The sequence below is a fragment of the Trichosurus vulpecula genome, chromosome 7 (assembly GCF_011100635.1).
Source record: "Trichosurus vulpecula isolate mTriVul1 chromosome 7, mTriVul1.pri, whole genome shotgun sequence".
In the NCBI taxonomy this organism is placed as follows: Eukaryota; Metazoa; Chordata; class Mammalia; order Diprotodontia; family Phalangeridae; genus Trichosurus; species Trichosurus vulpecula.
Genome location: NC_050579.1, coordinates 49413857 through 49431225, shown reverse-complemented (window position 1 = coordinate 49431225; position 17369 = coordinate 49413857). Strand labels below are relative to the sequence as shown.

The 17369-nt window shown below is 46.7% G+C and overlaps 1 protein-coding gene across 1 annotated transcript in view; it reads left to right on the top strand.

Moving 5' to 3' along the window:
• The first annotated feature begins 7470 nt into the window (after positions 1–7470).
• Positions 7471–17369, top strand: part of LOC118858641 (D-3-phosphoglycerate dehydrogenase) — a 32170-nt gene continuing 22271 nt past the window's right edge. Inside the window, exons 1-2 of the mRNA XM_036769226.1 lie at positions 7471–7757; positions 16006–16157. Coding sequence (XP_036625121.1) covers positions 7620–7757; positions 16006–16157 — 290 coding nt within the window. The 5' untranslated portion in view covers positions 7471–7619. The remainder of the gene's footprint in view (positions 7758–16005; positions 16158–17369) is intronic.

Genomic DNA, 17369 nt, shown 5'->3' with positions numbered 1-17369 from the left:
CTGGAAAGATATCGAACTCAATCTGGCCCGAACAGAACTTATTCCCTTTTCACAATCCATCGCTTTCTCATAGGTCCTGAGGGCAGCACCATTCTTCCAGTTAGACAGCCTGGCAACCTTGGAGTCAGTTCTTCATTAGTACTTACCTCACGTATCCCACTGATTGCTATATACAGAATCTCTTACAGCTACCCCCTCACAGGAACACCAACCTCATCACCCCTCACCTGAACTGTTTTAATAGCTACCTATCGTTCCTGCCTCAAGACTCTTCTCTTTAATCCATTCTCCACACTATTGTCTCTGTCTCTGTCTCTCTCCTCTCTCTCCCCCTCCCTCTCTCCTTTCTCTCTCTCTCCACTTCCCTCTCCCTCCATCCCCCTCCCTCCATCTCTCTCTCCCTCCATCTCTCTCTCTCCCTCTGTCTCTCTCTCTCCCCCTTTCTCTCCCTCTCTTCTATATGTGCTATATTGTAATAATATAGTATATGTAATAACATATGCTATATTATCACAATAATAGCCAGCATTTACATAGAACTTTGTTTTACATGCATTATCTCCTTTTATCCTCATAACAACCTTGGGAGATGGGCACTATTTTACAGATGAGAAAAAAGAGGCACAGAGAAGTTGTGACTTGCCCACACAGCCAGGTGTCCAAGGTAGGATTTAAACACAGGTCTTCCTGTCTCCAGGTCCAACATTCAATTTATTGGGTCACCTTGATACCATGTCATTTCCCCACTCAACAAACCTCTGTGATTCCAAATCAAGATCCTCTTTGGGATCCAGGAGCCACATCCTGGCTCAAGTGTCCCTTTCTAGCCTTATTATCCATCATTCCCCTTCCCACACTCTTTGGTCAAGCCAAACAGGCCTTCTTGCTGTTCCCATCTCCTGTCTCTGGGCTTTTACACAGGCCAACCCTGTGCCTAGAATGGGCTCCCTTCTCACTTCTTGCCCCAGGAACCCTTGTTTCCTCCAAAGTTCTGAACCTACATCCACCACCTCCTTCTTGAGGTCATTCCTGAGCTCTCTGGCTACCAGTGCCTAACACTGCCTTCTATTTATTTTGCCTATATTTGGACGTATTTGTTTTGTATATACTTAAATGCGTACGTGGCAGCCAGGTGGCACAATGGGCCTGGAGTCAGGAGGACCTGAGTTCAAATCCAACCTCAGACACTTACTAGCTGTGTGACCCTGGGCAAGTCACTTAACCCTGTTTGCCTCAGTTTCCTTATCAGTAAAATGAGCTGGAGAAGGAAGTGGCAAACCACTCTGGTATCTCTGCCAAGAAAATCCCAAATGCTATCATGAAGAGTCAATCACAACAAATGGACAATCACAATGGACAACAAAACAACAACAAAGGTGTACATATTATCCCTTTTATAGAAGATAAATTCTTTGAAAAATAGGAATTTTTTTATTTCTGCTTTTGTACCTCCAGCTCCCAGCACAATGCCTGGCACAAAGCAGATGATTAATAAATGTTTATTGACTGTCTGACTTAATAAATGCTCGCTGATTGGTTAGTCCTGAACCAGTAAGTGAGAATTGGAAGAACTGTGCATGTCCCATCCCCACCAAAAAAAACTCTTCCAAGCCTCTGGATATTTTTTTTCATAATATGTTTGTTTTTTACTCCCATTACAAGAGTTTAAGTAGAATTCTTAAAAGTAAAATTTTCTTCTTAAAGTAATGGAATTTTTGTGAAGTGGGGGCAGTGAAGCTAAGTGAAGGCAGGGGTGTGCTGGAAAATGTTTAACAACTGGCTTTCTGAAAATGTACGCATGGCATACTTTTAAACTTAATCTGAACTGTTAGCATTTTCTCCATCATTTTCCTAAGTCTCAACAACCAACAAAACACTAACCCAAGCCTTGATTTGTACTGTTTGCCTATTTCCAAGATGTAAATGCTCACCCTGACAATCTAACAATGGGCTCCCAGGAGGTTGCATCTATCCTTCATCTCTAAATCTGGAAAACTACTGTCTGTATCAATCCTTTGGCCCTTGAGCAGGAAGCAGAGAAGATCTGGGTTCAGATCCTGATTTTGGGCAAACCTCTTGTGTTTTTAGTTTCTTCCTGGAAAATGAGGAAGCTGCCCTCCCTCCAAGGTCCCCTCTAGCCTCCAAGTCCTATTGAAGAGGTTTAAGAAAAATGATGATGGTAGGGAACCATATGTTTCTAGGGATGCTCAAGACCCCAAAATACCAACATGCCGAGTCTTGCCAAAAGAATTCCACTCAAGTCTTCTCAACCAAGGGAAAAGACAAAGTTTATTAGGGATTCACCTTAAGAAATCCCACCCTTTGTGACGCCTGTTTTCACAAGCAGGCCAGATTCAATCTACTGAGCTAGATTGAATCTGAGTGCCTTCATGGAGGCAAGAAGGAGACTATATACACAAAGATTGTGGGAGGGATTGAAGGGTGGTCTGGGGTGACTAGAGGAGGGGTTTAGGGAGGGTCTTGAGGAAGTGTCTAAGGAGGAGCTTGATGGGACCGAGATGAGGTCAGAGTCCAGGAACCAAGAGAATGGGATTAAGGGTGGGAAGTAGCTGAAGGCATGGATATTGATAGAATCAAGGGTAGGAAGTAGCTGGACAATAAAGGGCAAGGCCAGGTAGAGATTTGGGCCTAATGGTAATGTAAGGCTTATGGCCTTAGGGGAAGGCCAGATCTAGTTGGAAGATTCAAGGAGAATTCAAGGGGCCTCCCAGAGACTGTATTCCAGATTCAAGGGGGTTCCCAGAGACTGTGCCCTCATCATTCCCCCCCTCAAACAAATAAGACCCAAATTCTTTTGGGGTCAGGGACAAAGGTCTCAGCTGCTGAAACTGCTTCCTGCTGGCAAGGGGCACAGAGCTGTCCCTGCCTTGATGGGTCCAGTTCAAGGGGTACATGGTCTGAGCAGTTATCTGGAAGTTGATGGCTTGGAGCCTGGAGAAGATAAACCTGGCAAACAACCAAACAGACAGTATAGGAATATAGAGAAAAGGACAGTTTCCCTGGTGTAAAAGACAATTTCCCTGGGGGGGAATTAAAGATGGCTATTTCATACCTAGCTCCCCTAATCACTTGTTCTGTGTACCACACTGCTTCGAGGTTCAGGAGTGTGTAGCACATCCAAATTAGGTCAGGGGTATCTAAGAGCAAGGCTTGATATTTGGTGAGCCTGTGGTTAGCTAGCCCTGGTGGCCATCTGCTTCTAGGATGCTCTGGACTCGATGGGGAATCAGAACTTCTAAAGGCTGGTCTGCTAGAGGTTTAGAAGCTTCCTCAATTAGAGTGGCTGTAGCAGCCATGGAGTCTAATTGTTTTGAAAAACAGGCAACTGGCCTGGGGTCAGGTCCTAAGGACTAGGTTAGGAGTCTCAAAGCCTGTCCTCTCCTTTCAACAACATACTGAGTGAAAGGTTTTTCTAGAATAGGTAAAGCTAATGCTGGAGTGGTAGTCAGTTTAGTTTTCAAAGTCTTAAAAGCTTTTGCTTGGTAGGGGCCCCACTCTAGAGGGAGTGAGTCAGGGCCTTGAGTGGCAATTAATGGTTGCAGTCCCTCCCAAGCCTTGGGCTTAATTGGATATTGAAGGCGATAGAGGGGAACTATGGCTGGGGTGGCAGAAGTAGCTTCCCAGGAATTCCCTGATCCCAAACAATTGGCTCAACCCTCTCCCACACCTCTGAGGGAACATGGGGAGATCTGGTAAATAGAGGGAAAATGGAGTTATGAGGTTTAACTACAGAAAATTGGCTTCCAAATTTCACTATCAGGTCTGTTTCCAACAAGGGGACAGGGCCAGAGAAGGAGTATTCAAACAACCGATCCTTGATGCCCATGACCCGATGGGTCGAGGAGTACGTAGGGCCAAAGCAATTAGTTAAAACAAGAGAACATAGCTGTGATAAAGTGGGTAGCCTTACCTTCAGCCTCGATTTTGCCCAGGGTTCCACAAGAGAGGTGGAAAAAGTAGGAGCACTGCCAAACCCCAGGCTTTCCCCTCCTTCTGAGTCTTGAGAAGACTGGAGGAAAGGGTACTGGGAGGAGGTACTGGGTACAACCTCGGGGACAATTCTTCTTCCAATGTCCCTCCTGGTTACATGCTGGACATGGTCCTGGACATGTGGATCCTGGAAGCTTCCTCCAGTGGGGCACCCTAGAGGGGCACTCCTTGGACCAGTGACTCTCCTTGTGACATCAAAAGCAGGTTTCCCCACTGCCCAAGTCGTAGGGCTTCCTCCAAGGGGGCGCCCTGGAGGGGCACTCCTTGGCTCTTTTCCTGGCCATGGCAACAACCAAGAATTGAGCATGTTCTCTGTCTCTAGCTCTTTCCCTGTGTTTTCTTTCCTCTGCTGCAACCAGGTCTCTATTGTTTAAAACTCCGAAGGCCACGTCCAGTAATTGGGACTGAGTTGTTTGGGGTCCCATTGCCAATTTCTGCAGTTTCCTCCTAATATCTGTGGCAGACTGATTAATGAAATACATGTTAAGTATTGCCTCCCCTTCAATAGAATCAGGATCTAAATTTGTGTACTTCTTAATAGCTTCTACTAGCCAGGCTTGGAAAAGAACAGGGTTTTCCTTTTCTCCCTGAGTAACTTCCCTAATTTTTTGAAAATTTATTTGCTTTTGAAATGTAGTTCTTAGGCCTTCTAACAGGCAAATTATCATATGGTCTCTCTTTCCCCTATCTTCACTCTTTGGTAATTCCATCCTGGGTCACTATTGGGAACAGCAGCTGCTCTTGGGGGGTATTTTATGGGGTCATTGCTAGCCAAACAATCCCCAAATTTTTGGGTGTGTCCCCAGATTCTCCTCTTCTCCTCAGTGGTACAACAGGTAGAGAAAAGGTTATGCAAATCACACCAAGAAAGTTCAAATTGTAGGGACAGATCCCTAAAACCCTCAGGAAACTTAGCGGGGTCTTCTGAGTATCTCCCCAGTTTTTCTTTAATTTGAATGAGATCTGAAACGGAGAATGGAACATGCACTCTCCTTGTCCCAGTAGTGGAGGCAGGCACTTCTCTCAAGGGAAAAAACCTTGAAGGTCCTGTGGGGCCTGGAGCTTGGGGAGAGAGATCTGGCTGATCTGTATTAGACTGCAAGGCCGGGGGATCCGGCTGGTAAGGGAGATCAGCTGGTACTTGAGGAAGGGTAGGGGTCCTGAGTGGGTGCCACCTCAGAGAGAGGAGCTAGGGAAGGAGATACTGCCTTGGGGGCTGGGCTCGAGGCTGGAACCTGTGTAGGGGAAGCCTTGGGGGTAGGGCCCATGGTGATAGATACTGCAGGGCCTGAAATAGGGGCAGGCCATGAGGCCAGAACCTGAGTAGGGATCCCTTCAGAGGAAGGAGCCACAGAGTGAGGCACCTCAACCAGACCCTTGGGTGGGACCTGAGCAGGGGTCACCAAGGGGGGAGGGGCCATGGGAGGAGATGCAGGGTAGGAGACTTGGACCATGAAGGAGGCAAGAAAAGAGAGGGGTTGCACTACAGGAAACCAAGATAAAGAGGGGATGGCCATGGAAGGGGGAGGACAGGAAACAAGGGTGCTCCGAGGAGGTTGGGGAACAGGAGGAGGGGCTGGGACTGAAGCCCTGGGGGCCATAAGGAGGGGGTTACCCAAAATGTCCATTGCCCCTTTGTGGGGGTGCTCTAGCTATGAGCATCTTACAATCTTTTCTGAGAACGGGGTTCCGAGAGAGCTCAAGGAAGGTCATTATGTAAGGAATTTCTGTCCATTTTCTTTCTCGCTGACAATATAGTTCTAACTGTAAAAGAGTATTATATTGTAAAGTCCCCAAAATAGGCCACTCTTCATGGCCTTGTAGGTGATATTGTGGCCAAGCAGTGTTGCAAAGGTATACCAGCTTTTGCTTTTCAAGTTCTTTAGATAACTTAAATTTTTTCCAATTTTGTAAAAGACAGCCCAAGGGTGAATTTTTGGGAATCCAGGAGGTTTGACCCATTGTGGGCTCGGTGGGCTGGAAGTCCCTTCCTCTGCAAGGAGGATCTGGGAGTAAGCCTCAAAAAGGAACAAAGCAAGATGGGAAAAAATAAACACAAAAAGGTACCTGAGGTTTTCCCATTCCCTAGCGCTGAGAGAATTGAGAAAATTGGAGGCACACTTCCAGATAGGGCATCTGTCCTTGTCCTCTATGCTTCAGAAGGTGTGCCCAGGTCCATGGCCTCGAACATAAACCACATGAACTGAGAACCCGACAGCGTCAGGCTGAGTCGGAGACAGCGAGCAGCTATCTGATCTACTGGGGACCTGGGGAGTCAGGCCCGAAAAGCATCTCCAAAATGCTTGGAGCGTGAGAAGGGGATTGGGATTGGGAGAGGCTTAGCTTCCAGTCTTGGCTGGAGAAGAACTTGAGATGAGCAGTATTCCCAGTCAGGGAACCAAAAAAAAAAATGAAGAGGTCTAATCAAAATGATGATGACAGCAAACCATACATTTCTAGGGGTGCTCGAGACCCCAAAATACCTACACACTGGGTCCTGTCGAAATAATTCCATTCAAGCCTTCTCAGCCAAGGGAAAAGACAAGGTTTATTGGGGATTCACCATAATGGGTTGTTTTAAGAAATCCCACTCTTTGTGACGCCTGGGGCAGATTCAATCCACTGAGCTAGATTGAATCTGAGCGCCTTCGTGGAGGCAAGATGGAGATTATATACACAAAGATTGTGGGAAGGATTGAGGGGTGGTCTGAGGTGACTAGAGGAGGGGTTTAGGGAGGGACTTGAGGAGGAGTCTAAGGAGGAGCTTGATGGGACCCAGATGAGATCAGAGTCCAGGAACCAAGAGAATGGGATTAAGGGTAGGAAGTAGCTGAAGGCATGGGTATTGACAGTATCATGGGTGGCAAGTAGCTGGACAATAAAGGGCAAGGCTAGGTAGAGATTTGGGCCTAATGATAATGTAAGGCTTATGGCCTTAGGGGAAGGCCAGATCTAGTTGGAAGATTCAAGGAGAGTTCGAGGGGGCTCCCAGAGACTGTATTCCAGATTCAAGGGAGTTCCCAGAGACTGTGCCCTCATCACTATGACCCATCCTCCTGACCCTCTGCTCCCTGTATTGCTCACATTTTTGATACCCAATCTCCTTTTAGATCCTGAGCTCGTTTAGGGCAGGAATCTGGTCTTACGCATCTCTCTCTGTGCCTAACACAGAGCTGGGCACGCTGTGAGAGGTGAGCAGATACTGAATGAATGACTAAATAAATGAATGAAAGCTTACTTCTTAGGAGTGAAGAAATGGAGGTAAGACTCATTTTTCTCTCATTATGAATTAGCCTTTTCGCATTTCATTTCAGACGCCAGTCAAACGAACATAATTTGTGTTTTTACGTAGGCACCAAGTGTGGGAAAGTTGCTTCAAAGAAATTAATTCATCTCAGGAAGAGCAAAAGGGGCGGGGAGACGAGGAGGGAGGGTGGGTTGCCCGTGGGGAAAGAAGGCGGGATTATGGAGATTTTGAATGTTGCTGCCCAATCAATGCAAGGAGAAAAGCAAACCCAAAGAATCTCTCGGAGTTGCGGAGCACAGACTTTCTCGCCTAAAGTGACTGCTGCGGAGCCCAAGCGCTGGTCCGGAGGCGGATTCTGACCATGGCCTTTGCTAATCTCCGGAAGGTCTTAATCAGTGACAGCCTGGACCCTTGCTGCCGCCAGATCCTGGAGGACGGGGGGCTGCAGGTGGTGGAGAAGCAGAACCTCAGCAAAGACGAGCTGATAGCCGAGCTGCAGGTAACGTGGTAGCGCGGGAAGGGGCCAGCCCGCATCCTAGCGTCCTGGGCTAGCTCGGGCTCCCGGGCTGGGGGCTGCCCTGGCCATGGCGGAGACTGAGAGACGCTCTGTGTCTCCTGAGCCCAGAGGGCTTTGCAACCACGGGCTCCGGGGTGCATATTTGCTGCTGCGCTCGTTCTAAGCCGAAGGCGTTCCTGTTTGGCGGGTTTACAGCGGGCGGCGGAGTGAGGGCAGTGCCCCCATCTCGAGCTCCGGTGCCAGCTCTTCTTACTCTAACTCTGATCACCAAAGACCCCGCGCGGTAGAGGGAAGGAGGGCAATGGGAGGGGTCTTTGGACATTGCTAGAGACTGGGGTGAGGTGCATCGCGGGAGCCAGGGGGTGCAGCATGTGGAAATGAGGAGGTGCACTTCATGGGACGCCGGGGGAGGGGGTGCATCGTTTCGGCTTAGGAGTGCATCACGTGGGACTGGGGGCGGGGCGCATCGTGTAGGACTGTGGGTGCATCGCGTGGAACTGGTGGGGGGCATTGCATAGTGCTGAGGGAGGTGGTACTTGGCATGGGAGAGAGTGCATTTCATTGACCTGGGGAGGGGGAATGCATTGCATAGACCTGGGGATGCATGAATAGGCCGGGGGGGCGGGGCAGTGCTTGGCACGAAACAGAAGGACTTTCTTTGGCGGGGGAGGGGTGCGTGGCTCAGGCCTGGGGGCAGGGAGTGCTACCTTCTTAGACCAGTTGGGCACCTCCTCGGCCCCGGGGGTCTTGCGGGGCCAGAGATCCCACCGGCCCTACTTTGGGCCCTTGCACTCAGCTCCCTGGGGTGCTGGCCGAGCCCGGGCCGGGGCTGCTGCAGAAAGGGCCGCTCTGCAGAGCCAGGACAGCCCCGGGCCGCCTCCGTCTGATGCAAGAAGGAGACGCGCTTTCGCAGCCCCGCGCCCTGGTCTGGGCGTGGGGGGATGGGACTGGCACGCTGGGTCCTCTCTGCTCCCGCATTGGAGGCCTGAGCGCACGTCACCAATTAGCTTAGGGTCCTGTGGTCTGGGATCACAGATTTACAGCTGGAAGCCCCCTTTAAGTTCACCCTCCTCATTTTACAAATGAAGAAACTGAGGTACAGATGGGTTAAAGTGACTTGCCCAGAGGCACGGAGTTAGCGAGAGTGAGCCTAAGACGATTTGGATCCAGGAGGTACTTCCTCGGGGTCCAGCGTTCTATCCAGTATGCCACGTGCCTCGGGAGGGCAGAATGAAATTGACAATGATTATCATCCCTTACCTAATCCAAGCGCCCCAGGACGTTATCTCCCGGTGGGGGTTGTTGGGGATGGTGGAGGAGGGAGTAAGGCTGGTGACTTTGCACAGCCTTCCCTCTCTTAGATCCAATTCACTTGCAAGTCGTGGCATCAAATCCCTGTTGTCATGGTCCTTTTCCAGAACCGAGGACAAACAACAACCACCTCTCCGGATAGGCATAACTACCAAACATAAACAAATAATGCCATATTCAGTTTTCTTGAAAGTCTAATTGCTGGCCATTTTCTTCCTGGGCAGAAATGAGAAAATGCTTCGATTTATTTTTGGTGGCTTTGATCTAAACGTCCTGTGTCACCTCCTCCACCATTTTTGGCCAGTCCCCAACCTTAGGCACATCTGCCTTTTGCTGTTCCTGGCTTCCCTCCCTCCCTGCCATCCAGACAGTTTGACAAGCCCTGGACCTTCTCCCTCACCCCCTTAAAACCTTTTCTCAAAATCTCTAGGTTTCTCAAGGCTCCAGGTCCCACATATCACACCAGGCAGTTAAATTACTTATGCCCCAGGGATATGGCTCAGGGGAGGCTATACACCTGTGCCCCCTGGAATGCCAGTTTGGAATGTGGATCATGGGCCATAAGCCAATCTATATAAAGCCTGTCCTAGAATGTGCCCAGCACTGTTAGAACTGTGAGATTAGAAGTTTAAGACCTGCTTCTTGATCTCTGCACAAACAACATTTATTTAAATGCCAAATTATACAAGTGCAGTTGATAGATGGAAATAGAAGGGAAGAGTTTTCTGTGGAGTGGAGTGTAATAGAGAAGGTTTTGTCCGGGTAAAATGAGGTGGCTGAATAAGATTGATCTAAGGTTTTCTCCAGTCCTGGAAGCCACAAGCACATGTATGTCAACTGACTCAAATCTGAACTAGCAGAGAGAAGTAGAGAGAACATCCTTAGGGAAGCAGCTATGAGCTTGGAGTCTTCAAGTCCTGAGTTCAAACGCAGCCTCAGACACTTCCTAGCTGTGTGACCCTGGGCAAGTCACTTAACCTCTGGTCAGCCTCAGTTTCCTCATCGGTAAAACTAGGATAATAGCAGCACCTCAAATGAGGTAATGTGTGTAAAGGGCTTTGCAAACCCTTTGTAAAGGACTAGATAAGTTTGAACTATTGTTAGCATGAAAAAAAGGCCTCGGAGGGAAGAATCCTGCTGATCACATAACTCGCAGGACAGTATGTGTTGGGGAACAGTCCACCTGGAGTGTGGAAGGAGTGCACTGGGGGAGTCGCTGGAGATAAGATTGGGTCAGACCCGGCTTTGCTAAAGCCAGGGTCCGGGTAGAGTCTTGTTTCTGTTAAATACCCAGTTTCCCCATTACATTCAGATATAAGGAGATTAAAAGATTCTGTCACTGCTCCAGTGAGAGTCTGCAGTGGGGACCCCCTGGGTTTGTGGGGCCTCTTCAGACGGTGTGAGGAGAGAACTTTGCTCCCAGCTCTGTTCAGAACACTTCAGAGGAGGCTTGGATTCCCCAAGCATCACGGAGTACTTTGCAAACCATTAACTTATTAACCTTTGCCACACCACCCTTCTCTCCAAGGACTAATGGCCACTTTCCTCCTGATTATCACAGAAGTTCAGAGTTGGTGGGATCCTCCATGACCAGCCTACACCCAAAAACACATTCCCTCTGACATCTCTGACAGTGGTCGCTGACTGAATACCTCCACTGAGGGGGAAACCCACTACCTCCTGACTTAGCCCATTCTGCTTTTGAATAGTTCTAGGAGTTTTTTCCCTCAGCATCAAGCATAAATTTGCCTCCCTATAAGTTCCATACTTGCCCCTTTGGAACTAAAAATATTAAGTCTATAATACTTACATATGACAGCCTTTCAAATGCTTGAAGTGGAGACTTCTTTCATGACCCCCTCCTCAGTTTCCCCCCCCTGGACTAAACAGCCCCATTTCTTATATATTTCTCATACAGCACAAAACTGAGGTCCTTTCACCAAACCAGTCACCCACCCTTCTCCAGTTGTTGTCCAGCTCTATCAGTGTCCTTTCTGAAATGCATCATCTAGACCTGAACACTGTATTCCCAGTGTGGATTGGTAGGGCAGAGTACAACGGTGCTATCATATGCCTCCCTAATCTGGACCCAGTGCTTATCCCAAGGTAGTAACTTCCTTGGTTAACATCACCATGTTGGACAATCATCAGATCGTAGTTGAAGGGCCAGGAGGGACCTTGAAACCACCCCCTCCTCACTGAAGAGATGAGTACCCGTAATCCAGGGAGATAAAAAACAATTCGTCCAAGGCTACATTGCAAATAAGTAGCTGACTCAAGATTTGAACCTAACTAACCCAGAGTGTACATTCAGCATTCTTGCCACATAGAGCTTGTAAAGAAGATTTTTGTTTTACAATACCAATTTATATATGCGCATATAGGTGTATATGTATAAGCTAGAGCATTGGACCACAGCCCATGCATATGCACATACACATATTTACATACATATGTTTGATGCACACATATACATACGTATTTCTAGCTTGTCGATGTATATGGGGTGGGAGGAAAATCCTGCCTCTGACATTCTGTATGGTAGCTTTCCCACCCAGCAAATCCGGCAAGCTTGCCATCCTATGTCTTTATCTAAGTCATTGATAAGCGTTAAGTAGTTCAGATCCATAGAGTTGTACACCTGTGACCTTGCAAGTTGTCATCTGATTGACTGCTTTTTAAGTCTTTAAGTCAGCTAGTTCTACATCTATCTAATTGTGCTATCTGTCCAACCCACATCTTTTTGTTTGTATACACACACACACACATCATGCCAGACTTCATTAAATACTTGGTTAAAAAAAAGCAGCTAAACTCTATGGACAGCATTCCCTTGATATACGAGTTTAACAGCTCTACCAAAAGAAAGGAAGGAAATAAGCATTTATTAGATGCCTACTATGTGGCAAGCACAGTGATGTTATCTCAGTTGCTCCTCACATCTCCTCTAGGAGGTAGGCATTTATTATTTTCTGCATTTTACCCATGTGGAACCTGAGGTTAAGTGACTTACCCAGGGTCACACAGCTAGTACTAGGCCAAGGTGGATTTGAACTCAGAACTTCCTGAAATGAGGTTAGTCAGGCATGACCTGTTTGTTATGAAGCCTTGTTGGCTCTTTGTAATCATTGTTTCTTTCTCTAGATGTTAACCAGCCATCTCTTTTTTTTTTTCATCTAAAATTTTCTTGGGAATCACTGTCAGACTCATCAATCTATACTTTTTCTTCTTCTTTTTGAAAATAGGGATGGTATTTTTTTCTCTCAAATCCTTCGGGGTCTCTCCCATCTTCCTTAGTCTTTCAGCCATAGCTAAGGGGGCTCTGCTGTGTCATCCGGTGATCTTTCCAAGAGCCGAGAGTAGGCTGAGTCACAGGGACTCATAAAGGGCAGCAGCGATGGGACCCTTTTCCTATTTCTGTACCTATTGTGCCAATTAATTCTTTTTTAGCCCTATTTGTTCTGACCTTTCCAGGCCAGTGCTCCCTCTTCTTGGCAGAGAAAATGGGCAAAATACAAATGGAGAAACTGTCAGGAATTATCATCTCATCTACTTGAAGCAGCAATCCTAGCCCTCCTGGCCTCCTCCTCTGTTCCCAAATAGAGATTAAATTTAAAAAAAAAATTGTGCTGTTTTTGGCTTTCACCGGCAGCCTTAACTCATTCTAAGTTTTACTGCACTGGTTTCTATCTTTCACAGATCATGTCATGTTTTTGTGCCTCGCCCTGGATCCTATACTCCGGACATGACTTCTTAAAATCGAAGGTGGTTGGGAAGCTCCCTATGCATCCACATTGATCTTTTTAGAGAACTACCCTTCTTCTTCATCATGAAAATTATTCTGCTCAGGCCTCAGAGAGTTGTTTTTGAGAAATTCCTGTCCCTTTCAGTTTTTCTTCACCTGTAGAATTTTACTCTGGAAGATTGTACTTATCTTTTGAAACCTTTGAAAGATCTCTGTCCAAATCTAGGGTATACATCAGACTCTGAAGCTCTGCTCTCTCTCTCTCTCTCTCTCTCTCCCTCCCTCTCTCCCTCCCCCCACTCCCTGTCCTCCTCGCTCTCCTCCCCCTCTTGTCCCCCTTCTTCCCCCCATCTCTCTCTTCCTCCATCACAAGCCTTAAGAGAGACTCCTCACTTCCCTCCAGAGTTCCCATCATCTCCACCCCATCATGCAGTTTCTTCTCGTTGGCAGGAACTTCGTCTAGAATTTCCCCTTTGTTGTTTCTTCCACCTTTTAGGGGATGAAAAGATCATTAAGACAAGTCAAGAAAGCATTCATTGCTCTAATTTTGGCACAAAAAGAGGTCCAGCAGAGGTCTAGATAACTAAATTTCCCCAGAATTACTGTATCATGTTTACGGCTCCAGGCTCGTGATCTGTTTTCTTCTAGGAATGAATCGATCCTACACTTGGAGTATAAGAGCAGTCACTTTGACATGCAGAAATACAAGCATCACAGGCTTATCGCAAATCACTCAACAATTCTCCCAGCACTTTCTACTTTCTAGGAGTAGAATCTTCAATTTTGGCTTTCTTACACATATCTCTGCTATTGAACTGGTACGGAGGACGTCCCCAGCACATCAGTGATAACTCTGGGAATATCACCAGTTTAGACGCTGGTGACTGCCAGACCAGTCTTAGAAGGAGTAGGCATATATAAGGAAATGCGGCTTGGAAGAATAAGAGGAAGGGCTGGAAATTCTATTAAAGTTTCCAATTTTTCAGATGAAAGGTCAGGAACCCACAGCCCAAAGGGTCGAAGCCAGCACTCTGTGTGTGTGTGTGGCACGCGTGTGTAAGAGAGAGAGAGAGAGAGAGAGAGAGAGGGAGAGAGAGAGAGAGAGAGAGAGGGAGAGAGAGAGAGAGAGAGAGAGAGAGAGAGAGAGGGAGGGAGAATACCATTCTTAACTAAGCCCTTGGGTTGTAATTTGATTAAATTCTGCTTTCCATCCAGTTTTCTCAAGCCAGAAGCTTAATGTGGGTAAAATTTACCCTACTTTTCCACTTCCTTTTCAGCATTTCCTAGATGGAGGAATACCCTGTTCTCCGAATCCCCCTTTTTTTCTTCTTTGTCAGAATTTATCTGTAAAATGCCGAGCACAGCTTAATGATATTATGACCTGACCTTCCTCGTGACTAATCTAAGTGCCCAATGCTCCAACTGAAATCTAATTTTTACTGCCCAGCCATTAGCAGAGAGAGGGATTGCTCTAGTTGTGTTTTGGGTTTTTTTTGGGGGGGGTGTGGTTTGGGGGTTGTTGCTTGTGTTTTATTTTCTTATTTCTTTTTGCATAAATCTTCCAGTCCAGCTAGCACCCCACTTTGGCTCCTTCTTAGGCTGCTTGCCCTGGCTTGTTAGACTCAAGGAGGAGGTAGCATTGCAAAACCATAGTCAAAGCACTCAAAGTTCGAAAACAACCTCTTGTTTGCATTGCCTTCATGACCTAGATCCTTGAACAACAGCAGCAAAAAAGGAAAGAAACATTGAATGTGACATCTCTGGGGTATGGGGAGGTGGACTTGTCCAGCTCCTCTATTTCACAGATGAGAAATCTGATACCCAGGGAGGCTGCATGACTTAGTCAAGGGCAGACCTGTGCTGGACCCTAAAGCCACTGAATTCTAGCTTATTTTATTTAGTGGTACATGGGCTCCCTCCACACTCGGTAAAACAAGAGACAGAAGCAGACTTGCTTCCCATCCTGCGTGTTATGAGACCTCTCATCATGCACCTAGGCAGGAATATTCTTGTTCTGGGAAGATACACAGTAAATAATTCAAGATTGCATCAGAAGCCCAAAATGGGGACTCCGGAGGTTTTCCTCAGGCTACACGGTTAACACAGGACTTGCAGAGCTGGTTGTTGCTCCTGGGAATTGAGGGAGCTCTTCTGCCCCACCTTCCCTTCTGTCTGGTTCACAGCAGGCATTTGATAAATGTTGATTAATTGATTGATGAGTTCTGTCTAAAAATATAATGTTCTCCCACTTTGGAGTGGTTTCCAAGTCTCTGCTGGTTAGAATAGATTTCATGTAGTGCTTTAAGGTTTGCAAAGCAGTTTACAAATATGATCTCACTTAAATCTAACAAGGTAGGCATGGTTATTATCCCCATTTTATGGTTGAAGAAACTGAGGCAGACCAGTCAGGTGACTTATTCAGGGTTACATAGGTAGTCAGTGTCTGAGGTCGGATTTGAATTCAGGTCTCCCTGAATCCAGACCCAGCGCTCTATCCACTGAGCCACCTAACAACCTAGCTTTCTTCCAGGGCTCAACTCAAATATCACTTCACCACAAATGCTTTCTCTATGAAGACCTCTCAGAGCTAGAAAGAGTGAAGATTACTCTCTTGTGGATAGGGTGTTGGACTTGGAGTCAGAAAGACCTGAGTTCAAATCCTGCTAAAGAACCATGCTAGCTACGTGACCCTGGGCAAGTCACTTACTGTTCTCGGGGTGTTTCTTCATCTGTGAAATGGGTGTAGGAATAGTACCTGCCTCCCAGGGTTGTGGTGAGGATCAAATGAGATTATGTTAGGCATGGAGTGCTTTGTAAACTTTAACGGGTTGTGTTAATGCCAGGTACTTGTATTTCTCTTTCCCCAAGTTTTGTACCACTTAGATCTTTCCTATGCACTGATCAAAATCTTTATTGTGGAACTGTTGTGTTCCCCTCATTCAACTAAAAGTTCCTCTGGAACAAAGACGATGCCTTTTATTTTTGTATCCCCAGTGGCTAGATCAGTGCCTTGTACATAGAATTAGAAATCCATTCATGTGTATTGGTCAATATTATCTGAATTCAATTCCCTGGGCCAAGACACCATGTGCTTTTTCTTCTACAAAACTTGATTTATTGGGGACTTTAGAAAACCAGAGTTTGGGTTTCAGATATTTCTTCACTATGCCTCAGGACTGTCAGGGGCTGATCGTCCGCTCAGGGACCAAAGTGACCGCAGATGTCATCAATGCTGCTGAGAATCTCCAGGTGGTGGGCAGGGCCGGCACCGGGGTGGACAACGTGGACTTGGAAGCGGCAACAAGAAAAGGCGTGCTCGTGATGAAGTGAGTATGGGTCATGAGGCCGTGAGGGGTAGGGCAGAGTGTCGGACACAGAGTCAGGAGACCTCGATTCACGGACTACCTGGGAGACTTTGGACAGGCCGATTAGGCCAAGATCTTGCCTTGGTTTTCTCCTCTGCTATATGGGGACTGTAGTAGTCATTTTGCCTCCTTCACAGGGCCATTATAAGAAAATAATTTGTAACCTTCCAAACGCTGTATAAACATGAATAAACAATAAATCTGAATAAACAATAGTAATGAAAGGGTTTGATGGAGAGGAGGTATAGACTGGCATTTTCCCTTGTGATGAAAATGCTAATTGCTATAATTGGTCCCAGGATAGCTATTTCTGCTCCTGCTGAATCATAGAACGAATGTTAGAGAGTGACCTACTCTAGCTTTCCGTTTCTAGATGGGTTAATGTTTAGACCGATGACAGGAAAGGTGTATGTGAGATATAATCATCATTAACATTTGTATAGGACTTTAAGGTTTGCAAAGCACTTTACCTGTCTGGTCCCATCTGACCTTCACAATCACCATATGAGATAAGTACTATCATTATCCTCTTTTAAAATGAGGACACTGAGGCTGAAGATGGTTAAATGATTTCTCAGGAGACACACACTGGGTAGTTAAGTGTCTGGGACAAGATTTGAACTCAGATCTTCCTCACTCCAGATCCAATACTCTATCCACCGATATCCATCTATGCTCACCAGAAAGGCTGAAAATGGAGCAGGGTTTCTCCTTTTTGTCCCTCCTCTCTGCAAGATAGAGATGAAATGGGCAGTTTTCAGAAGGGGTCCAGAAAACTGGAAACAGCTGTCATGTAAGGACATGCCGTGCTGCTGTTTGCTGGGAGAGAGAGAGAGAGAGAGAGAGAGAGAGGGAGGAAGGGAGGCAGAGAGGGGGGGAGAGAGAGATGCCAGAATCCCATGTTCATCCTTAGAATCAGTTCTGCTCCATTGTCATTCCACTCACCATCAAAGCATGCTCCTAGGCTTTCTTTCCTTAGTGCTTATTAAGCTGCTGTTTGCCTTGAGATGACCCTTCCAGTCTTCATTCACAATGCAGGGTTTACTTGGACCATTCTACGTCAGATGTCAATAAAAATCAATAAGAATATTCACTGTTACCCAATTACTGCAATCAGGAAGGCAGAGACTCCTGCCAATACATCTCTTTGGCCCTACTAGAGATATCTGCAAT